The sequence below is a fragment of the Zerene cesonia genome, chromosome 25, assembly GCF_012273895.1.
Source record: "Zerene cesonia ecotype Mississippi chromosome 25, Zerene_cesonia_1.1, whole genome shotgun sequence".
NCBI classification, from domain to species: Eukaryota; Metazoa; Arthropoda; class Insecta; order Lepidoptera; family Pieridae; genus Zerene; species Zerene cesonia.
In genome coordinates this window covers 1562316-1587990 of record NC_052126.1, presented here as the reverse complement: position 1 = coordinate 1587990, position 25675 = coordinate 1562316, and the positions used below count along the sequence as shown (strand labels likewise).

The following is a 25675-nucleotide window of genomic DNA, read 5'->3' as shown; positions in this document are numbered from 1 at the left end:
TACAACGATTCTAAAGAAGTTTCACTTCAAAAATATTGACTTTTACTGTTATCTAGTGTATTTTACATTAAAAATATTTTTGTGCTGTGTTATATGTTTTACTATTTATTAGAATTTAGAATAAGAATCCAAACTGGAGGTCACCTATATCGTAACCTAGTAATGATCCTTAAATTTATGCAAGTTTTAAAATGAAAGGGATATAAGAAAAGAAACGATGAGAATAAGGGTAAGAGGGTGAAGAAAAAATGCACCATACACCATAAAGAATACATACACTCAAAATAACCATTCACATGCCGATCTGGGGGATATTTCAGAATTGTAAGCGACAAAACCCAATTTATTTCTTTAATTAAAGAAAATAAGTATGAATCATGCGATATGCCGTGGGTAAACCCCACCGCATTGTGGATTTTAGTCTGCTGACAGACTGGTGAGTAATAAAGAGATTATTTGAAATAGCGAAACCAATATTATTATTATGTTTTGTCAGGATTTTGTTAGCGCGGAAGAAAATAACTTGTAATAGACTGCTACCTTTACTCGTATTTTAAAGCCCCCATTGTGTGTTTAATATTCTTTATACTCATAAAAAATCGCTGATGAGGCATAAGCAGGCCGAAGCGTCATATGAAAACATTACTGGTCTCACACGACCGTGATAGAAATATATTGTTGTCCCTTTTCCTCACTATCAGAACTGACAGTTTACGTTCATTTCTGTCGTTTGACATTCCAATTTTGATACTTTTCATGCCAGTTAGTTGGCTTTCGTTTATAGAGAAGGGAGGTTCTGTTTTACGTTTGTTTCGCATAAATCGAAACTTTAAAAACTTTTACGTAGTTATGCGATATTTGCTTACTGAGTGAGAATTACATAGAAGGTATTAACCTGAGATTACGAATAAACCATTAGTTGTAAAGTCTAAGAAGTACCAATAATACAATCGTTAACATTCTTCGGGTGTTACCTCGTGAAAAGTGTGTGAGAAATTGTTTGGAAACTTTTTTTATATAACTGGATAATTTATACTGTGAGTAATGTTCAGTTTACTTTTATTAACACAATAAATAAATGCTTACTTTCATAAAACCAATTAACGACATTTGAAAAGTAGGACGGAAGTTTGATTTCCGATTTCGAAGATACTCAGTTTTAACTTTAAATATGAAATTTTTTAAAATGATACTCCATCCTGATAGTTTTTAAGATTTTAAGAGAATAAATAATAAATATATAGTTAAAAGTAAAAAAACTTCTGTCTATTTTTGTTTTTTTTTTTCAACCTAATTTTTATTGATAGTGTCAAGTAAATTGTCTTATTTACTCTGATACAGCGTTTAAATGAGGGAGAACTAATCATGGCGATTCCAAAGAGGATAATAAGATATGCATATGCCTCTTGTCATCGATCCTTGATAAAAATGCATAGTTTTTAATTAAAACTGCCCGTTTAAAGTGGGTCCAATTCAAAGCTAAAGGAAATTACATACAAAAAGACTAGTGAAGCTAATTAAAGCATGCTATTAGTATTTTTTTTTTAATATAACATAATTTTTTTAAATTGATTGTATAGTTTACCTAAGTATTAATAATACATATTATTCTACAAAATTCTTTAAAGGATTATTTTGATAAAACAATAACAAACAAAGTATAAAGATAATTTCCGGCTATGTACTAACTACCTATATGCCACACCTATACGTTTACTATAAAATATCTTACGGAAGGAAAATTTTGATTTCGGCATATCACCTTTAACGACAGACTTTAAAGACGCTAATTAACGTGCAACCCTTAACGTCGCGAGACCGACTCGCACTTGACCATTTTTTGATTTCTTTTTTAAATACCTTAAACCGCTAAAATAGTAAAACGGAGACACGTTTCCTTTTCCTTACCCTTCCCAGTCCATTCCTTCTTCCCAGTAAACGATTTCATGTTTTTCATACGGAGAGGCACTACCTCTGTAAATGTGCATGGGCGGTGGTGATCACTTACTATCAGGCGAACCACCAGCTCAGTAGCCCATTATGACATAAAAAAAAAATAATAAAATTTGCTTGAAATCATGCTAAATATGATCTATAGAAATGATTAATTGTTCAACCTCAAGAGAAAAGTTAAGAGCTCTAGAACTAGCAGGCGAGATCGTGGTTATACGACATGACATGACAAATAAATTAAAGGTACATGAGTAATTCAGCTAATATTATAAACGTGAAAGGTTATAAAATCATGGATGGGTGTATGGACGTTAGTTACTCTGTCACGCGAATACGGCTTAACGTATCTATATGAAATTTGCTACAGAGATAGATTATAGTATGGATTAGTACATAGGCTACTATTAACCCGGGCACCACGAGTGACGCCGCGGGTTACATCTTGTTTAACGTAAAAACAAGTAATTTATTCAAGCGAACAATATGCTATGTCATTGACACGTCTGCGCTCGGACACCGTGACGAAAGCGGGCTCCACTGTGTCAGGTTGTTATAACCAATTTGCAAGCACCCGTCACCAAGGGCCGTGACTGTTGTTTTTCACAATTTAATGTTAATACGTGGAACGTGCATAGATAAAATGTTCTTATGGCCATCAGAAACTAATAAAAAATGAACACGTGAGAAATATTCTGTCCAATATTCAAATGGTAATCAAATTCCTTTGAGCTATCTATAACGGAACTAATATATTGTGATGGGTGACCCGTATACTATAATCTTATTGCGCTTTAATTGACTCGATAATACCACATTTTATAGAAAAATAATATAGTTTGAATTACACTATAGGAAATAGAAGAAAGGAATAAGGCCTGTTTAGTTATTGCTATTAATTTAAATAAAAAGTGATTTTTAACAATAGTTTAATTTTTATAAATAATACTGTTTTAAAAATATTGTACAGGCTTTGTTTGATAAAAATTAATGTGTACTTATTTTTTTCATTTACTCACCAAATAGTTGCTACTATACTTTTGGAACTTTTTAAAAAAATAGATTTTTCCTTCAAAAAAAGTTGGCAACACTAACTGTGATTTCGTTAATCCGAAGGAACTAGTTTACCAAAAAGATTAATTGGGTAGCTAAACAAATAATCTCTACAGGCTCTTATACTTATGTATATATAATATCTGGGGCTGCATCTAGTCATTAATGTTTTTTCTAAATTATGATTCTTAGATACAACCGCGCCAATCTCTTTATCAAGGAATTTTAGCATACCTACTCACTTATCTAAATAAAAATAACCATACAAAAACAGTAAATCTAAAAACACTGCAAAATGCTGTATTACTCACGCTATGGCCATGAAAGTTGAGACAAGAGCGCGTTCACCGTGGGACCCACGTCAAGGATGTAGGTAGGAAACCCACTTCATATTCAAATAATTCGTTTTAATGGTTCCCACTTACCATATAGCGCTCCATAATTGAGATTTAATATGAATGATGTTGCCATGATTGCGATACTGATAGGAATTATATAAAAAAATACTTTTTTTCATTATCTGTGTTTGCTTCGACATTCAAAGGGACATAAAATATAATCATGTACCTTACACTAATTATTCCATTTTTAATTAATCTTGTAATACTTGAACTCGTGGAATTCGCGGAATATCTCAAATAATATATCAAATGGATCTTATGACAGTGAACATCACATAGAAATACAAGCAAAGACAAAAGCAGAAAACGCTCAATCGATGATTTTTTTTTCTTTTTAATATGCATATAACATTATTTGTAAGTAGTAGGAGATAAAGGTATTTTTCTTGTGTTTGATTTTACGCGAGTATTATACGTTTAGAAATTAAATACTTTTTAAAGGATTTTAAACGCGATTTATTCATTATATTATTAAACACGACCTCGACGACGAGACACCGTCTCCTCGTGACCACGCTCGCTGTAAAGTGTTCGTAACATCGGGTTAATAATATAATGAATAAATCGCGCTTATAATCTGTATAAAGTCTTTAATTTCTTAAGGTATTTTTCTGTTATTTAAAAAATTGCGTGAATATAAAAGCTGAAAAACACAATTTATTGTTTAGCATATGTTTATTGTTCAATGCCCATAACATTTTAAGTAAACATATAACGGTTAGCGTAGTGATAACTTTATTTTATACTATGAACGATGAACAGGCAGAAAAATACGGAATCTATGACAAAGGCCTGTAAGGTCATTCTTAAAAAATGTGACCTCGAATGATCATAGCTTTTTATCATCTACTTGCGACCTTAAAACCAGTTATTCCGTGACTTGCCCGATATCTTACTACTTCATCGAAAGTGTTGAATTTCCTGCGAATCAGAATATTTTATAGAAAGAAAGAAATACGATTATTGTGGCCAAAAGCAAAATGTTAAAAGGTCAACATTTATAGAACAATTAGAACTCTAGACAATCCAGCTTAATGCTGTTTTATTTTAAATAATAAATAAATATGTTTGACTATTGATCATTTTCTAGTATTTAGATTTTCAACATTTATATTTTAATTTATTAATAAAAACAAACTTACTTAATGCATACCTTGAAATATAAAGTATATTTAATAACAAATTCATTAAAATATTTGCACTTCCAAAACATGATTGACCCTAATTAAAACTCATTAACTGTAAATATTGCATTACAATTTAAGCCTTAGAAATTCACATCATTATTCTAATCAGTTAAGAAAAACATTGTGAATGAACCAAAAAGCTTAACATTAATAATATACCATTTAAGTTACGTTATCGCACTTTCAAATGGTTGCTTGAATGAAATCACTTCTAAGTGATCAGGCCGCCTTTGTGCTGTATCTTCTTTAATATACGTTTTGTTTTTTATATTTTCTATTATATTATAATCTCCCTATGTCCTTATGTATGCTTAAATCTTCAAAACTATGCTACGAATTGTGATGGTTTCTTTTTAAATAGATAGTGTTTCAAGAGGAAGTGTATTATATGTATAATTCAACTATTAAACTACTCCGAATTTAACGCGTGTGAAGCCGCGTAGGCAAAAAAAAACTTTCACACGAAAGTTATTGGTTACAGAATTGTTTATAATTGTAGAATAAGTTTTCTCATATGGTTTATATTAGTTTTATCAACGAGGTCATTAGCCGGATAAGGAACCGATCGTTGGTGAATCCCGTGGGGATTTACCTCTAAAAATAGAAAACTTAGTTGAATCATTCTTGCGTCTTTATGTATTTACACATACATTACATTTGAATATATTATTTTTGGAATATTGTTTATTTCTTTTCTTTTAGACATATTTACGAACTTTTATATGGAGATTTTCCAAAATTTATAATTTACGTATCCTACTAATATTATAAATGCGAAAGTTTGTAAGGATGTGTGTGTGTTTGTTGCTCTTTCACGCAAAAACTACTGAACCGATTGCAATGAAATTTGGTACGTAGATAGCTGGACAACTGGAATAACATATAGGCAACTTTTTATCCCGATATTCCTACGGGATACGGACTTACGCGGGTGAAACCACGGGGCGCGGCTAGTAATATATATATGTGGTAATATTTAAGTGTAGTTTACTCATGAAAAGTGGGCCAAAAATTTTTTTATAAGAAATATAAGTGCAACGAATTCTCGATTATTCGTTTATGGTTTCGTTATTTCATATTCACCTAACTTAAGTAATTCCATCATTCCAAACGTATACGATTTGTGATTAATTAATTATAACCCGAGTCATTTATTCACCTCTATCAAGAAAGCAGGTGAAAAATGATCGATTGCAATGCTTACAGCATACTAAAACATAACGCTTGCCTAAGAACCGGTTGTGTGACGTCACAGAGCCCTGGCCGAGATTGTCACTTACCTAATAGATCTGAGCTGACCTTACTTGTACGTGGATTAAAAAATGGTAATAGAGAACCGTTTGAAAGTCGTTAAACATTAATGGTAAATACGTTTAAGGATATGAAACAATTTGTGAAAATAACTCCCGTTCCCTTACCGCCCGGATAAACCCGGGAGAAAAACTAAATAATATATACATTAATAGATAACGTGGCTTCTCGGTCGTGTCTAGGTTTATTCCTAGTTGAGGCGACCGTCGTGTTTGATTTGTGTTGAATCTATTTATTTTTGCTAAATAGACGATTTTTATTTATTTATTTATTTGCAAAATAATTTTTAAAATCGTTTCAGAAGATGTATGCACAACAACGTGACAAACATAAAAATTCATATACATTACCTCTGCACAACATTAGTATAGATGACATATCTTAAACAATACTTTATAATAATTCTCACGTTTATATAATGAGTTGTAAAAATAACGTGACGCGATAACCTCGCGTAAAATTTACTTTTATGAAAGACCACTGTAAATATGTGTCGTCATTCTGATACTATAAAAATCTGAACTGCGTTTCGAATCGATTTCAAAGAAGAAGGATATCAATTCGACTGTATTTTTTATGTTTGTAGCCTTAAACATTTTACATGATGAACTGATTTTTATGATTCTTTTTTTATTTGAATGCTGGTGCCTGCTTGGAATCCATGTGGATTGTGGGTCCATTTATCCAAAACCTAGACCAATTTAAATATAATTAATAATTCATTCATTCATAATTGTATCCGCTTTTCTCAAAACTGGTCATATTGCCTAAATACGTACGTAATAATTGAAAAAAATTGTCAATAATTTCAATTCTAATTTATAAGATAGTTTTACAAGCGATATAAGTAGAAATAATCTTTCAATCATTAATTAATTTTTGAGTTTAATTTAATGTTTTATTCGCTATTTATTATTTATCCACATAGAATATAAAAAAGTTGTATTATGTTACCTACACCACAGATAACATAATACTATACAAGTATTTGCACGTAAAATATAAACCATAACAATGGTTCAAAAGAAATATGAACCGACAATCAGATAAAGCTTTAGTGCATTATATTATAACTAGCTGTGCCCCGCGGTTTCACCGACGTAAGTCTGTATCCCGTAGGAATATCGGGATAAAATGTTGCATATATGGTATTCTAGTTGTTCAGCTATCTACGTACCAAGTTTCATTGCAATCGGTTCAGTCATTTTTGCGTGAAAGAGAAACAAACACACACACACATCCTTACAAACTTTCGCATTTATAATATTAGTAGGAAGTAGAATTTATAGAACAGAAGAAAGAAAATCTATTAAAACTTGTTTCGTTTTGCAATTTTTCAATGACATCATAAATTTAATTTATTCGTTATTCATATAATGCAATAACACTATAAAGGTTCTGATTAAAATTATACGGTAGGTAAGGAAATGAGTCGCGTGGGAAAGATATCAACGCGTTTCGCTTCTCTTTTGACCACTTTATAAATTATTGAAATTAAATAGTGTCTGTTAACCGGTATAACATTGTACATTTATAATCATCGCCATCATCGCCATCATCATCATCATCATCATCATCATCATCATATAATATGCCATAGCCAATTCCATTCCCGCTGCAGGGACACAGGGACACGCTGGCCAAGTGCGGATTGACAGATGTCACATGTCGTCGAACATTTGGATACTCGACATGCCGGTTTCCTCACGATTTTTTCCTTCACCATTCCGAGTGATATGGATAAGTTGCAGATATTTTGAAAAATCAATTTATTTCTTCCTCGTCCGGTCTCGAACCTCGACTTTTCACTTTTAAGGTATATAACCACTGCTCACACCACTGAACTTGCACTTATTATTCTGTGGCTGTAGGATTTTAGGATTGTAGGACATTATCGTTGAGAAATTGCACAACAATAATAAAGGCATGCGTGATTGTATATCACTTTTACAACGGAACAACTGATTGGTTTTTGAACTAATGATTTATACATAAGTAAAACCATCATATGGAGAGTTCCAAGTAAGAACGTAAGGGTTAATTTGCCCAATCGAAGCCCCGGGTTGAGTTAAAATAGGTTTCTTTTATGTAAGAGCTGGCAACCAATATTGTGGTATGCCTGATGGTAAGCGATCACGATATCGAGTTCAAATCTATACTTATATAGCTGAAGAGTATGTTTGTTTGTTTGGTTGGACGCGCTAATCTCAGTTACTACTGGCCCGATTTGTTAATTGTTTTTTCAGTGTTAGATAGCTATTTTCATTGAGAAACGCTATTGGCTATATATGAGCCTATTGGCTATATATAAAACTAAATTCGATATTCCACGAAGTTAGATTGTAGCTACAATATTTGCTACTTAATTTGGAATATTTTCTTGAATGGAACTTAACAAATACGTAAAGCGAGGTATGTAGGCCACCTTCCACGAACATTTCTAATTTAGCTTAGAATTTACTGAACGAGTTTTACGTTCTATATTTCCACGTTATGTTTGTATTATGTCTGGTTTTAAAAATCTAATTGCAAGTTTTGTCTAAAATCCTTAATAATATTCAAACTATATGGAACTACAAAATACTTATCTATCAAATGTCAGGTCTGGACTAGACTAGCGTGAAAGAAACTCCAATCGATGAAAGATAATATTTATAACAGACATAGAACCAAAAACTTCGACGATTACACAATGGTGGATTAAAAAATGAGACCTACACCTTCATAAGAGTCCTGTATATGCAATCGCATCTTTATAAATGAGAAATTTTGAAAGAATAGAAAACATTTTCCCGCCTCGTGATCAAATTTTTTTCTATTCTTTTAAAATTTCAACTACGCATTTACCCTAAACTACCTACCTACTTTCCACCTAAAATCATAGATTAGCTCTGAAGTTAGGTTACATAAAAACTATTCCGTTACCTAGCAACCACACAACAAGCGTTATTTTCTTTAAGTTTCTTGAACTTTGACCCAAGACACGAAGGGTGTGAATAATTTAACTCCCCATTTAGTTAACGATAACCTACATTCACACAATTACATTGGAATTAATTAATTTTCTTGACCTAGTTTTGTTGGTAACAAACAAATGTTATGGGAATTATAAATCAGCGTTGGAATAAGACTTGAAACGTGATTTACAAAACTCGGGTAGCTAATATCATATAAATTGTAATTATTACAAAGCCTGGTAATATATTAAGAAATTAAATTCCTTTTTAATCGATTCTAGACGGCTTTTTCAATGTAATATTCATATACCAAACAATAGTTGAATATATATCTGTACTATTATTATTATAAAGCTGAAGAGTTTGTTTATTTGTTTGCACGCACTAATCTCAGGAACTACTGGTCCGATTTGAAAAATTCTTTCAGTGTTAGATAGCCCATTCATTGAGGAAGGCTATATATGACCATAGAAATAGCTTGGAGCAATCAAGAATCTCGTAAAATTTCAAGGTGAAAGAATTATTTAAGAGAATAATAATTAATTAAAAAAATAAAAGTGTCTGTTTGTAAAAATATATATATTTTTTAGCAATCGTAAATTAAATACCTGGTAACTGTAATGAAAACTTATATGAATTTTCGCTTGTCTGTTTCGACGTTTGATTAGGTAATTCCCGAAAAACTGGATTTATTTTCTTTCATTAGCTGAATGTTATTGTTACAACAAGTATTAAACTATATATTTAGTAAATAACAGAAATAGTCACAAAACACTTATATTATATGATGTGAAATAAGTCACGGTTTTAAATATTTGTGTGTTAAGGATATAGAAATTAAATTATATTTCAATATTGATTTTTTTGGGATAACCAAAATTAAAATACCCGCTTCTGAGTCGAGGTCATCGCCGCAAAGTTACCAGCAAACTTTTAATCTACCTTAAAAAAAGGTTTATCCCTTATTGTATTTGATTTGTAGCCTAGGTAAGTTCCGAGCTTTTCCCAACAGGCAAGGTCAAAATCTAGTTAACCTTATTTCAAGGAATTTCCATTGCAAATCGTATGCTTTTAGTTTTTACGATAAAGATTTGTCAATTACAATTTTATTTAAATATTTGTTTATTTACATAAAAGCCTTACATAAGCAACGAGTATAAAAAAATTAATAGTATAATTGTGGCTTACCGACCTATAAAGATTTTTATTGTAATTTACGTTCAATGTTGTACAATCATTGGCATTGTCAGTGTAGATTTTCTACGTGGAAAAAACTTAATCTGAAGAAATGCTTACTCCTATATATCCTGTCCAATATAATTAAGAACAAAAATTTTATTTAAAAATTTAACTTTTAAACGGATTTTAAACGCGATTTATTCATTATATTATAGTCTCCCCGTGACCATGCTTGCTGTAAAGTGTTCTAAACGTCGGGTTAATAATCAAAAAAAGTCTTTAATTTCTTAATGTATAATACTCGCGTAAAATCAAACACAAGAAAATACAAAAAAATATTATTTTCAGCATAAAACTGAACCGCCTTCAAGGAAGGTACCAGCATCATAAAAATCTATTCATCCACTGAAAGTTCTGAACTAATAAACATAACTAAATAATTTGAAGCAATATATAATAGTAGTCTTTGTTGTTTTGGTATATTTCGTACTATAAGTCAAAGATTTATTTATTTATTTAAATACATAAATAAATAAATCTAGGAGTAGAAATCGAAAACGAATTAATACATAATTAGGTATTTAAATTTATATCCATTAAGCAGTTACGTTTAATAATTAAGTCGCATTAAAAAATTTATTATCCTGTTTGTGGTTTATTCAATCTTATATTTTTATTATTTCTACCATAATTATGCTATTTTTCCGTTGATTATTTAATAATTTTGATTCACACACACACACTTCGCACTTAGTTTTTTTATCTTTATTAGGTATTATTTATACCCTGTGCTATAGCGAAACTGCAATAATACTTGTATAGTGTTGTGTTATCTATGCTAATTAATATCTATATACATATAATACAGCATACCTAAGAGGCACATATGACAAGCATATAGATATACTACGGCTATCGGGTCGATATCTTTATATAAGCTTTTTGAATTTTAAAAAGTCTATGCTTATCTAAAAGTAGGCAAATCTGATAAACCAAAAATCATCAAAATGGCAAAATAAAATTTTAAGTTTTATGTTTCGTTACTTATGTTTTAAATGTTTTTGGCGGAAAAAAACATTCATTTTTATAGGAAGGTTTTAATAAAATAAGTTGAGTCCGTTAGTGACCTAGTTATGAGGTAGTTTCCATTCACCTTACGATTTAAAAGACTATTAAGAAATATTAATAATATATTTGAAAATAGGCACAGCAATAATTAACAATTAACAATAAAATCAAACAGAAATGTTTGCACAATATGGTTTCATGTGATCCGTTGATACAATTCCGCGTTGTTTTCCGCAATCCTTGAACTTGGAAAGTACTAACTACTAAGTACCAACCCACGTACAATCGCCGGCAGGTGAACGCTTAGCGAATTCTTGTGCCTTAGTAATGTAGGTGATTGTTTTAACATATTGTATTTTATAAACCTGATCCTAACAAATGCTTAACAAATAAATTTTTAAATATTTTAAGCGTTAAATAGATGAAGTTATATAATGAAACAATGCATTTATTTTAACCTAGCTTTGACCGTGGATTCGCTCGCATAGTCAAGCAACACAGTTTAATATAGCGCCATCTAGCGGAGAATTTATAAATTTTGCAGTCATTAAAATGCGCATCATATTTGATTTTCCCATATTGCATTTTGGAACTATATGTTTGTTTTTATCCCAAACTAATATGTAATATTTTTTGAGATGGGGAATTGAAAACCTTTAGATAATAATGGATTAGCCACATTTTACTATACCTACAGCTTTTACAGAGCAGTGAGTTTTTTTTTAGTTTATTATATTTAAACTTTTCCTGAAATCGAGATACGAAATAGATTAGAATCAGGCATTCTTTGTGATTATACTAGTAATTAGTAAAAAAGGTATCTAGTTGGTGAATGATTAATTGCCTCAATAATTTAAATACGACAGTTTTTTTCATTTGTTATTTTCTGTCTTTTCTTAAGGATCGTGAACTGTATAAGTCACCCCAATATTAATGGGTATAAATGAACACTGACCGGTAAAAACAGCAATTGCATGGGAATATACTAAATTCATTGTCCAACCTCATATTGACCTCCGTTCATATCGGAATTACCACCTGACTTCCGCACAACACAAGGTTGCCATGCCGTTAGTATTTTCAATTAATGATTACTCTGTTTATTATTTAATTTTGTAATATGAATAGTAAATGGCTTTCAAATGAATTACGATACGAATGTAGTGGACGTATTTAGCTAAATATTTATAACGACCTCATACCTGAAAAGCGCGCATCCTACTAATATTATAAATGCAAAGTTTCTAAGGATATGTGTGTGTTTGTTGCTCTTTCACGCAAAAACTACTGAACCGATTGCAATGAAATTTGGTACGTAGATAGCTGGACAACTGGAATAACTTATAGGCAACTTTTTATCCTGATATTCCTATGGGATAAAGACTTACGCGGGTAAAACCGCTAGGCGCAGCTAGTGTATTTATATGTTTTTGTTCTTTCTTTCTTTGAATGGCCTATACATAACGGTTACGACAGGCCAAGCTAAGTATCTTTAAGCGGAAGCATGATGGCGAACATTCAGATTTATTACAGGAAAAGCATAAATTGATACAGTCACTGAATCAATATGGCTACATACCGGTATGGTTATCGAAAACTCCCAGAGATTGTTATTTTCCAAACGTGCATATAAAAACCTTGAAGAACACTAATGAAATTTTATAAAGAATTCTGATCTTTGAATAGATTTCATAGAAAATTTATAACTTCACATAATTATTGTTAATATTAGTCAATACCCAATTGAAAAAAAATTTCCACGACATGTGACATCTGCCAATCCGCACTCGGCCAGCATGGTGGATTATGGCCTGAACCGTCATAGGCCTGTGTCCCAGCAGTGGGAACATATATGGGCTAATGATGATGAAGTCAATACCCAATATGATTCACAGACAACATATTGTAGAGTAAACTAGAATTATAACATGACATTGAATGGTCACAAACTACCTGTATAGGTATCTACTCCCAGTTTAGTCAACACTTACAGTAATAAAGTTTACTGCTCTTATCATCGGCGCATTTAATTCAACTGCAGTCAGACTTTGTTTCGAGAACATGCATATGTAATATACTATTCAAAGGCAAGGATAATAAAAACAGTCTCCACCAGATAACAAACAAATTAAGTCTATATCACTTTATATATTTAAAAACATAAGGACTACACCAATAAGAATAATGATACTTATACCTGCTAATAAATTTTAAACGGAATTTAATTAGGATACTAAATTCAGTTTATATAATTAAATTATAAATGCGAAAGTTTGTGTGTATGTTTGTTACTCTTTCACGCGAATACTGCTGAACCGATTGTAATGAAATTTGGTACGTAGATAGCTGGATAGCTGGAATAACACAACCAACTTTTTATCCCAATATCCCTACGGGATACAAACTTACGCGGGTGAAACCGCGAGGCGCAGCTAGTATACAGTCTATAATAGAAACATCGTTGTAAATTTAACCAATTTGTGTCGTAATAATATATAAAAAAAAAATTAGCACTGTCCTTTGAAAATGTTCTTTGTTCTGTGAAAGTCTGGATTGTAATATTATAATATTATAAAGCTGAAGTGTTTGTTTGTTTGAACGCACCGATCTCAAGAAGTACTGTTCCGATTTGAAAAATTATTTTTGTATTATGTAGCCCATTTATTACGGAAGGCTATACGTTATATATGTACCACGGGCGAAGCCTGGACGGACCGCTAGTGCATAATAAATGCAAAAATTCGTATATATTAGATGTATGACATACCCATACGCGTATGACAAACCCTTTTGTATATATCGTCAACTTACAGACTTAAATTAACATATAGTCATATCTGATATAACTAATTATAACGCATTATCTTTACTTTATTTGCAGTGATTGTTTGTAGTAAATATATTTCTAGGTACTAGTTATATTTATGCTAAAGTATTTCACTTATTCTTTTACACGAACAATATTAAAAAAAAACAGTAATATACAAACTGATTGTGTTGTTAAAATTAATGCAAAATAATTGTTAAATTCTTGATTATTATAATAATTAGTAATAACCTTACCAACCTCTGGTTCTCACTATTTAAAATTATAAAAACAGTGTAAAATTAAAAAACAGCGAGTTATAATTATCTTACGTATATCTATACTTCGTATCTATTCATATTTAAATAGTATATATAGTAATAGTTTATAGGTATTTAGTATTTAGTTATAAACTAAATAAGCATACGATATCCACTTCCGTTCTGCGCTTAGTTTAAAGGCAAAATAGAAACAAAAAGATTCTCATCATCATCAGCCAATATATGTTCTCTGCAGTGAGGACACAGGTTAAGGGTTCAGGCCACAATCTACCTTGCTGGCCAAGTGCGGATTGGCAAATATCTTAATATCTTAATTTTATTGTTTTGTGTTGTGTGTTAAATTGTAATTATGTGGAGTCAATTAAATGTTTCTTTCTTCCGTCTTTCTTAATTTCAAATGTCATAAATAAAATATAGTTAGTATACTTTTACTGAAACCAGTGGCTTAATTAAGTTCTCTTTAGTTTCAGACACAACAATGCTGCCAAGGAAAAGAAACTGCAACTTAATCATCCTCACAGTATTATGTCTAGTCAGAATTTCATTTCAGCATGGTTCAGGAGCGCCGCCTGGGGTAAGAAAGTTTATAATATTGTCAATGTGTGAGATTATGTTTGAAATCAATCACTACATGGATTATATGTGATACTAGCGTCGCACTCTCGCATTAGCGCGTAATTCCTGGTAGCTATAGCTTATGCACTCAGGGATTACAGACATATCCAGCGTTGAAAGAATTTTCACACATGGTCCTGTAGTTCCTGTGATTTGGGCTTTCAAACAAAAAAACTCTCGTGCTTTATATTATCAGCGTAGAAGTATAGATGAAATGCGGATGCACTTAGGTGCTATAACACAAGGTGATGGTGGGAGGGAATGGAATAATTACCGAAGACGGTTACATATGAGTAATCTCCGACACTTACATTGAAAAACTACTTATATTGAAATTGGCAATGAAAAGTGCCATAATATATGGATCTTTTTTATTTTAAGGAATAAAGTTAGACACTTTATTCCTTGATTTAATACATGATAAATATTGCAAAACTATAAACAACTAGCTTTTCCCGCGACTTTGCCCGCGTAGTCGCATGAAAGATAGACCCGGGGTTTTCTCGAATGTTCCCGTTCCCGTGGGAATACTGGGAAACTTTCCTATGTCCGTCTCCTGGTTCTAAGCTAATGCGTTATAAATCATTTGTACATAAACCAAACTTAAACGATTCAGATTACTAGTTATTGAAGGAACTAAAAAATGTACATATTATAATATGTAATAAGGATTGAGTAAAGAAGTGATATAGTACCGAAGTCATAAATTATTGCGATGTCATCGATTAATTATTGCAATTAAGATGTCAGCTTTGCGTGCGTATTATTTCGTTTTCGTAATCATTTAATTAGATAATAGATTTAAACTTGATAGTAGAGGAAACTAAACCGAATGATTTATGGATTTCCTTTGATTGTTCTTTTAAAACAATAAACGGTTAGATCTACGATTACATCATTGAAATAAGAAATATAAACACCTCTATTGTACAGGTTATGAGTGGAATGTGTTGAACAACTATTAAATGGTCAATTATAATATTTTATAGTGGAATCTGTAGTTTGATAGATAGGTTTAAAAATGTATGCATTTTCAAACGCCTTTAAAAAACGAGGAGATTATGAATTCAATAGTTTATTTTTTGTGTTAGTTACCTCATTACTTCTAACTGGGTCAACTAATGTTCTTTCATAATTTTAATACTGGTACCTCCCATGTGCTCCCTATAAATATTGGTGTAGTTTTGAGAATTAGAAAACAGCTTAGTGTTGTGTTTAAGTAATTACTCGATTCAGTAAAATTTCAAACAATATGCTTAGCGGTTTATTTAAAGCAATGACGTATTGACGTGGTCATAATAAATTTTCATTGTACATATTTTACTCCCAATTGTATTGTATATTAAATTTTAGTTGATGCCTTCATTATAGTGGCTATCTGCATGGCAAATTTCAGCTCGATCGGAATAGTCGTTTGGGCTGTGCATTGAAAGACTAGTCAGCCAATCACCTTTGCATTGATTTGTAACCATATCATCCACTTCATTGTACAAATATATCATGACTGTTATTAAAGTACCACATCTGAGTAACTACACTTTAAATTGTATGTTAAATTTCAGGCCTGCATCGACCAAATGCCACGTCACAGTGGCATTTTACCCCAGTCTTCAGTGCCCCCGTATTCGATAATAACGTCAGCCTCGCAAGTGAAACAGGGGGACAGTCTAAATGTCACCATTGGTAGTCCCTTCGGAGCCCCCGTCCCTATTGGGGGGTTCATAGTTCAAGCGAGAGCTATACAGGTAAAAGTTTGCGCATATTTTGTTATTAGGCTCAATTTTTGTTGTATATTAATTCCTGTGTACAATCGTGGCGATCGGTTGTATTATGGCATGTTTCATAGATAATTAAAATAAATAAAAAATATATTTATGATTCTGAAGATAAAAAAGTACATTATGCAATGTTACTCAGAAAATAAAAGGCATTAAAAATTAAAACAAATTTAAATTTCTTCTTCCAGAACCCAGAGCAAATAGTGGGAAAATTCCTAACTGTACCAGATCCAGCCACCACACAGATCATTAATTGTCGTGGTGATAACGATACAGTAACGCACTCCACACCCGAGGACAAACCTCCACTGACGTTTGTATGGCAAGCGCCGAAAGACTTTTTGGGAGGAGTCGAGTTTAAGTGAGCTTGTCTTCTTATTACTTATTGCTGTTTCAAATTTGAAACTCGAACAGTTTTTTCTTGAATAAGGCTTCTTGTAGTAATACCTTTGAATTGTCATAACATAGATTTATCTTTTACCAACGGTTCGGTTAGAAACAATTTTAGTGGGATAACTTGATATTGAAGTTAGTTATTAGAGCGAATAATGTATTTGTATTTGAGATTTCTGTTTTTTTGGCGATTCATAGACCATTTCTAAAAGACTTGACTATAGTAGCTTAATTAGATTTTTTTCAGTTGAGTTGTTATTCAAATACTACTATTTTTTAAATATTTATTTATTTACCTCAAGTACCTTAATAAGGATCCCAATATGATATTGACTTACACTGATTATAGTTTCGTTAGTATAGTTAGGAAAAGAGTAGATTGTTTGAATAATAGGTACCTATTGATAGTTTTTAAACAGACATAGATTTAACATGGGTATTCGTTGCTGTGAAGAGAGATATATAATAAAAAAATACAAAAAATATATTTATTTGCAATCCAATCAAAGCTTATTCTTTGCAATCTAGGTAATACGTTTATGTCTTTTATTTTTAATCTGAGAAAACATTTAGTATTGTGGTTCGAGCCCACAAGCGTTCAGGGGTAGTCATTATTGTGCAATTAATTTTCCATAGAAACTAGTTCCTACATAATATAACGATGATGGACGATTATTCCTATAATATGTTTCGAAAAGATTAATAGTTCGTAATACCAGCAATAACGGTAATTTCCAGAGCAACAGTCGCACAGGGCTACGCAACCTTCTGGCGCAATGTGGGATCGCCCCTCGTGGAGGTAGTGACACCTGACACGGAATTAAACCCACCGACCACTCCAACCACTACGCCTAGGAACTCTCCACCACCGCCCGTTATTATGGAATCTAAGGTGAATATGGGCGAACATGATACGTAGAATGCTATTCAATGATGGAATTTAAATTTGTAGATTTTGAATAAAATTTAAATGTGAATTTCTAGATTACAGAATGTTTTAATATGGGATGTGTATATTGAAATAATGAATAAAATTAAACAAATGCATGCAACAGCATGCCTATTATATATTATTATTGCTCATACTTCATTGCAGTGTTTCTAATAATTTCAGAAGTACCATTTATATATTTATGCTTGTTTTTTGACTACTACTGTGTCTTAGTTCATATAAATTTTGAACCAATTACATAAGTAATTCGTAAAGCCTTGAAAGGAGTTTTTAGGCAAATTATCTCCGTGTATTATCACGCTGAAACGACTGAACGGATTTTGATGAGATTTGGTATACAGAAAGGGTATGAGCTGACTTGGGTGAAAGGAAACTTTTTATTTCGATTAAATGCTTCCTTGGGATAAAACAGGAACTTTGATATCCGGGACGAGCGTCTACTAAATAATAAACGTATGTTAATGCTATTTTACAGCCAAAGACAACCCCACCGCCCCTAGACTTAATATACCAAGGATGCGCCGATACAAAGCTATGCTTCGGAGTCCCACAAAATTGCATACCAACTGGCAACTGTAAAGCCATAGTAGCAGTTTTTGTAGCTGGCGACACTTATACGTTCGAAATTCAAGGCACAGATAATCCAAAATACGTCGCCGCTGGCTTGAGCACAGATAATAAAATGGGTGATGACAGCGCGATGGAATGTGTCAGAAATGACAATGGCCGAATTAACTTGTACACATCTTGGACATATCCAAAAGTGGAGCCGTATGTGAAAAGGTCGGATTCTCCTCAAGAGATAGTCCAGTTGCTAGAATCTTCGACGATAGACGGGAAGCTGTATTGTAAGTTCAGACGTGATGTGGTCTCCGTAGTAATGGGACAAACATTCGATCTGGCGAAGAATACATATAACTTGATGGTGTTAGCTGGCAGTTCTATGAAAGGTAAACCTTAACAAATATCACCTCAAAAACGTATACGTAATATTTTTCGTCAGTAATGTACAAAATATTTTTTTATTAATGAGACTTGATTTAATATTTTCACCTACTGGAGATTTCCATATCAATTCTTTCACTAAACACAATGTTACAATGTGCAGAATGCAGATACGTTATCGAACACTAGTGTTGCCATAGTCATCGTCGTTGCAGGCTTTTAGGACGTCCACTGTTGGACATAGGCCTCCCCAAGAGATTTCCAAAACGACCGATCACCAGCGGCCTGAATCCAGTAGCTTATGGCTTATTATACAGGGTGTTCCGCCGGTGGTGTACTATGTTCAATGTTACTAATAGTTTTTATTGCGAAAAAATACTAAAAACATTAAAACGACGTATAAAATTTCTTATTATTATTTATTGAATATTTTTAATGAATAAACCTACAAACATACATCGTTGCGCATCCTAATAATCTAAAAAATATATTTGATTCCGTGGCTTCACTCGCGTGTTACATCAAATGCCACATCGATCTTAAAAAACTATGCGGTCAATCACATCTTGTTTCAGAATGTAGCGAATTGTTATGCTATGTGTATGTCTCTCTCGTTCACGCGAACTTAAATCCTTTTAAAATGCTCCGATGTGTTGCGTGAAAGATTAACAAACATACTCGCATACATTCTGACAAACTTTTCGCATTTATAATAGGATAAGGATAAGTTAATAGGATAGTAGGATTGATCCATATTCTTTTAAACTCAATTTAATAATGATGATGATAAAAATAATAATGATGTTCCAGACACAGAACGCGTAGGTTTCCACGACCTAGCGTACGAGGCGACGGGAGAGCCGCTCGCGCTGGCCACAGTGGGCACGGCGGCCGCTTCCTCCAAGCTGTTGCTGAAACTGCACGGCGCTTTCATGATATTGGCCTGGCTGGGCTCGGCTTCCCTCGGCATTATTGTCGCTAGGTTAGTAAAATCTATACTGATGTTATAAAGTTTGTTTGTTTGTTTGTACGCATTAATCTCAGGAACTCGTCGCATTCGCAGAGGCACTACACTCTGCGTATGTTCATGGGCGGTGGTGGTCGCTTACCATCAGGTGAACCACCAGCTTTATGCCCGCTATGACATAAAAAAACTGCTGGTCCGATTTGAAAAATTATATCAGTGTTAGATAGCCCATAATAAGCCTATAGGCTGCATATGTATCACGGGCGAAGCCGGGGCGGACCGCTAGTATATATATAAACTCTCACTCACTCATCAGGAAATCTTAAATCCGGCTGAACGTTTAAAGGTAAAATTTGGTAGGAACGAATTTTGAAATAGTTAAATTTTAAAATTTCAATGTATATGGTTGCGTGTATATGGCTGTCGACACTTTATATCAAAGTCCTTGAAATCTACTGAGTATCTAATATGCTGTGATATTAACTTACCATATAATAGATGTTTATACTGAATTTTTAAGTGAAACGCGTACTTTTACAGATATTTCCGTAAGACGTGGGTTGGCAAGACGCTTGGTGGAAAGGACATGTGGTTCGCTGTGAGTTTATTAAATATTTTTGAGTTTAGGAATTGGTTCAAATGATATTTATCAATTAGTACTTGAGAATTTAATTTACTTGATTAATCTTAGTGAAAGAGTTTGTTTGACTTTATTTGCTTTAACTTGACTAAACTATGCGGGCGGTAAAGAGTAGCTAGCGTTTCAACTATTTCCAAACATAGAAATCATATCATAAAATCGCTCCGTTATAACGTGAAAGACAAACAAACTTACATTTGTATTATTTATAAGACGATAGGTCTAAAATGTATAATTTAATTTTTAGTTTTTTAGCATTGAAATGCTTTATAAATGAGAAATTTTGAAAGAATGATTCTTTCAAAATTTCTCATTTATAAAGCATTTCAATGCTATAAAACTAAAAATTAAATTTAACAAAGGCCGCGTTCCATCGATACAATATTGTAATCATTGAAATAATGTTTCGTATTGGTTGTGATGGTTCTTAATCATCTCAATAGATGGCGTGGGGTGCCCCTTAGGCACATGAAACCGAAAGAGTAGAAGAAATTCGATTACTGTGGCAGGATCACGGGTGGCCGAGAGGCTAGGCGTTGCTACGGTTAGGCAAGATACGCAGGTTCGAATCCTGCCTCGTGATCAAATTTTTTCTATTCTTTCAAAATTTCTCATGTATATTTTAATTAAATTTTATGTATTTACTTTCCAGTACCACAGAATTCTCATGGTGATAACATGGCTGCTAACAGTGGCTGGGTTCATTCTGATAGTTTTGGAAGTTGGTACCATTGCCACCACTGGCGATAACCCTCATGCTATTACCGGTCTTATAACTGTTATCCTGTGCTTTTTACAGCCTATTGGTAAGATATATTAAATCAATTATCGATTTTTATGGGTGGTTGTTGGGTACCAATGTTTTTATAAAAAAAAAGTTTGGTATTTAGTATCTTACTAGTACATACATTTTTCGATTTTCACAGAGAATAAGGGGATGTAGTATAATATAATGCCTTGGGTTTTTAAGTAAGTTATAAGGATGCTATTTTTCAGTTTTTTAAAGTACTTTTTAGAACAAAATCATTTATATATTTACAAATTCCTAAAAATACTTAAATTATGCAATACAATATTTCAGGTGCTTACTTCAGACCGCACCCCGGCACTAAAAAGAGGCCCTATTTCAACTGGGGCCATTGGTTCCTTGGGAATGCTGCACATATCTTGGGAAGTAAGTAACATATAAATGAATTAAATGTATTTCATACTAGCTGCGCCCCGCGGTTTCACCCGCGTAAGTCCGTATCCCCTAGGAATATCGGGATAAAAAGTTACCTATATGTTATTACAATTGTCCAGCTCTACGTAGCAAAATTTCAATGCAATCGGTTCAGTAGTCTTTGCGTGAAAGAGCAACAAACACACACACATTTATAAAATTAAGTAGGAAGTAGGATTATTTTTACCCTTTTAACATGATAATTCTGATAAAGAAGAAGTTAGGTTATAAGATGAACAAACAACAGTTATCATCACAAATCTTTTGTTGATTTAGAATTTAGATTAAATTTAATAAAACAATACAATACCGGTTACAATTTTTTTTTTCAGTTGCAACAATCTTCTTCGCTGTCAGTCTCCAAAAGGCGGAATTACCATCTTGGAGTATTTTCGTGATGGCAGCATTTGTTGTGTTCCACGTTGTTATGCATATCGTATTATCGGTAAGACTATAAAAAAATAATCTATGGTTATTTAGAAATTTTATATGCTTTTTTAATCGTTGAGTTTTGTTTTTTATTAGACAAGACTTAAAAAACCACTGCACAATTGATTTCATCAGGGATTTATGTAAGCAAAAAATACACGTCTTAGTCTAACAGGCTTGAAATTGTAGTAGTTTTAAAAATGTATTCGAGTCTATGCTTCGTCATATGTCTATCATGTCGAGTAAAATACCAAATATGAAACACCTAACTTGTATTGTGGTAGTCGAGCACGCTTCGGCACGAATTGGGCCAGCTCGCACCGGGGAAGTACCACACCCCCACAGAAAACCGGCGTGAAATAGTGGCATGCCACTGTGTTTCGTACGGTGAGTGGGGGAGCTGGAGGCCCATTTCCTTTTCCTCACCCATCCCAGTCCATTCCTTCTTTCCAGTGTTTAATCCTTTCCTTTTCTTTTAGCGGGCATCACATTCGTAGAGGCACTACCTTTGCGAATGTTCATGGGCGGTGGTGATCGCTTACCATCAGGCGAACCACAAGCTCAGTTGCCCGCTATGACATAAAAAAATAAAAACTATATGAGAAAAATAATCTAAATCGTAACTACATTTAAAACAAACTAGTAGTTGTAGAAAAAAAAAACGACACAAAACCTATTTTTTATTTTTATTCAATACATATATATTCACCTAAAAACCGAAATCGCATTGAGTGAAAAAACAACGCGTTTTGGTCAGAATAAAAACCGCAACGCGGAATTCATGTTCTGGCATTAATGAAAACGCTCACAACTCGTTGTGACAATGAAGAAATGCCACAACGCATGCGTTTAAAAACCACAGGTCAGTTCATTGGCATCATTGTTATTATGTACATGTTACATATTTAAAATGTAAAATTTATATTACTTTAAAAGAGCAACTTCAGAGTTTTTTGCCAGCTCTTCTCTGTAGAAACTGCCTTCCGAACCGGTGGTAAATGTTATAATTTCGCAGACGATTCAAAAGTGCTTCTGTAAGAAGTCTAGTTGAATGAATAAATGTTTGAGTTTGAGGTTGAGTTCACAGTTCACACACTTGTTAAATAATATCGAGATTTTTTATGCATAAGCGGGTAACTGAACTGGGGGATCCCCTGATGGTAAGCGATAACCACCGCCCATTCTCCACCAGCTTTTAACGGGAAAAAGGGTGGATTTATGACTGGAAAAAAGGAATAGACGGGGAAGGGGCCCACCCACTCCGGAGACTCATATCTGAACACAAAGTCGAGATCACACTATACACAACACCACAAATCTCGATTACAGCTAACAGTTTGCGTGTCGGAGGGCCGCATATCCAACGGGCGCGTGAACGCGTTCCCCATGAAGGACATGCTCGGCCCGCGGCCGGCCGCCGAGCGCGGCGACGCGCCGGTAAATACTTGCCGTAACGTCTTGCATGGCCTTGTGGAAGAACATTTGTGCATGCTCTTATAAAAATAATCGCTTGGCGCACATGCATGTTCTTTGTTAAAAAACAAATTCTTTAATAAAGAACATTTGCAGAAACAAAAATTAACTTCATTAGAAACAAAAGCCACATTTAAAACAAATGAAAAGCGCATGTTTCAATAAAAAAAATATCGCGCGCATGCCGTTCTTATTGGAATTTGGGCGTGTATTTATAGAAAAAAATTAAGTGTACATGCATGCCCTTTTTAAAACAAATTATGAATGCATGTTTTGATAAAAATAATGGTTTGATGTGCATGCCTTTTTGAAAGTATTATCGGATTATGTGCTAATGGCTGCGTTAAATACTAATGATAAAATTTATATTTGGGCTGATTGTTTTGAACGTACCAACTCTACAAAAAATATGCATACTATTCTTATTCTAACGACAGATAAATTAACCAGGTGTGGTGCTTTTTCTCGTGCATGTCTTGTAATCTTTATATTATATTTCTCTAAATTTACTTTAACAACTAACAAGTATAACAGTTAAATAGCCTTCGTATGTGTATGCATTTTCGGAAATAAAACATTGTGTATGCATTATGCAAACCTTAATTAAAAAATTACCGCCATATGACTGATATCGTGTGTGCTTGACTCAACAAAGTAAAATGAATCAATTAACACATAATATTAATTACCTATTTTTTCTACGATAACGGCTTCATCATACAAATAAATAACACAATCAACATTTTTATTCATCTAGGGTTACGCAGGCTTTCATTCAACAACCAAAAAAAGTCACCGACTAAAATCATGTCATTTACTTAACAAATTATTGTATAATATTATCTGTGCACTTATAAAATATTCTATTTATTTTTCAGTTCTCGGGCTTCAGAAAACACCTCCTTGGAGTTTACGCGCCAATAATTCTGTTATTCGCCATTGCTATGATCTGTTTGGTTGCCCTTGCGCCAATCAGCGACACCTACAGCAATATGATGGGAGCTTAGATATGTTTAAATTATAACCCCTTACGATCTAAAATAGAAACAAAACGATTCGAAGTTCGAACAACGTCTAGATTTTTGTAGGAAAACAAAACTCATACATGCGCCGGAAAAGCGTGTAGATTTTTGTAAGGGTAAAATTTATGTAAAGCAAAATTCTGCTACGCGTCTGTTCATGGCAGATTTTTCTAATGAGTGTATACAATAGACTTTGAACAATACTGGCATGAAATAAAGAGTTAATTTGATTGATTGTTTTCATGTTCCGCCGCTCGGACATTTTTTGACGACGTTTTGATAATTATAAGTAGTTGCTTATAGTACGTCTATACACCGCCACATGGAAAAGCTACGTACGTACTATGTATATTATAAATATTACTTTGACGTGTTTATTGATATGACTACACAAGTACCTTCTGTTTTCGCTGATAATTCTATGTAATTGTTAAAAAAAAAACATTAAATATTTTACTAACACATTCCATGCATAAAATTGTAAATAGATTTGTAATATGGAATGCGAATAGGCATCAGGTTGTAATGTGACTAAACTTTTTGAAAACTTGAGAGGCTTTAAAGTATGGTTATATACAAAATCTGTTGTTAATTCGCATCCGAATGAAGCAATTTAGGTTTTTAGCCTCTATCAAATTTCTATATAGGTAATTATTTTTTTAACGTTATTGCTTTATTTTTTATACCAAATATATCAATTTGTACAAGACAATTAAAATCATATTTTCTGATACAATTCAGCTTTTGTTCTGTAATTTACAAGAGAGTTCGCAAATTTATTTTCATATTATAATAAATTGTTATTTATACATATTATTTAGGCATACTGTATAACAGTGAAAATCATTTGTGTCTTAAAATATTAAATAACTATCCGTCCCAAGTGTGAATTCGTGAAAATGTTTTTTACGTTATTTTTAATAACAATTATACTCGGTTGTAATAGGTAGATTAATGCTAACTTAATATTTTTGATGTATTTTATTTAACATTTAGTTATAACAATGAATAAGTTTAAGTAAATAATATAAAAAATAACGATAATA

The 25675-nt window shown here is 32.7% G+C and overlaps 1 protein-coding gene across 2 annotated transcripts; it reads left to right on the top strand.

Moving 5' to 3' along the window:
• The first annotated feature begins 758 nt into the window (after window positions 1–758).
• Window positions 759–24700, top strand: LOC119836702 (putative ferric-chelate reductase 1 homolog). Of its 2 annotated transcripts, XM_038362124.1 has the most exons (13): window positions 759–1037; window positions 14658–14767; window positions 16371–16553; window positions 16775–16947; window positions 17718–17871; window positions 18407–18881; window positions 19687–19858; window positions 20384–20441; window positions 21136–21289; window positions 21565–21657; window positions 22038–22150; window positions 23464–23571; window positions 24486–24700. In XM_038362124.1, exons 2-13 carry the CDS (start codon window positions 14672–14674, stop codon window positions 24612–24614), a joined length of 1908 nt encoding a protein of 635 aa, XP_038218052.1. In that variant the 5' UTR covers window positions 759–1037; window positions 14658–14671; the 3' UTR covers window positions 24615–24700. The 2 variants fall into 2 exon arrangements, with proteins under 2 accessions (XP_038218052.1, XP_038218053.1); XM_038362125.1 differs by lacking the exon at window positions 23464–23571.
• The last annotated feature ends 975 nt before the right edge of the window (window positions 24701–25675 follow it).

What these genes read in the sequence shown, in the direction of transcription:
- LOC119836702 (XM_038362124.1), top strand. Translation starts at nt 14,672, where the DNA reads ATGCTGCCAAGGAAAAGAAACTGCAACTTAATCATCCTCACAGTATTA. An exon ending in AGCTGGCAGTTCTATGAAAG is followed by an intron (nt 18,882 to 19,686) that starts GTAAACCTTAAC and finishes ATGATGTTCCAG; the next exon opens with ACACAGAACGCGTAGGTTTC. An exon ending in TGCTGCACATATCTTGGGAA is followed by an intron (nt 21,658 to 22,037) that starts GTAAGTAACATA and finishes TTTTTTTTTCAG; the next exon opens with TTGCAACAATCTTCTTCGCT.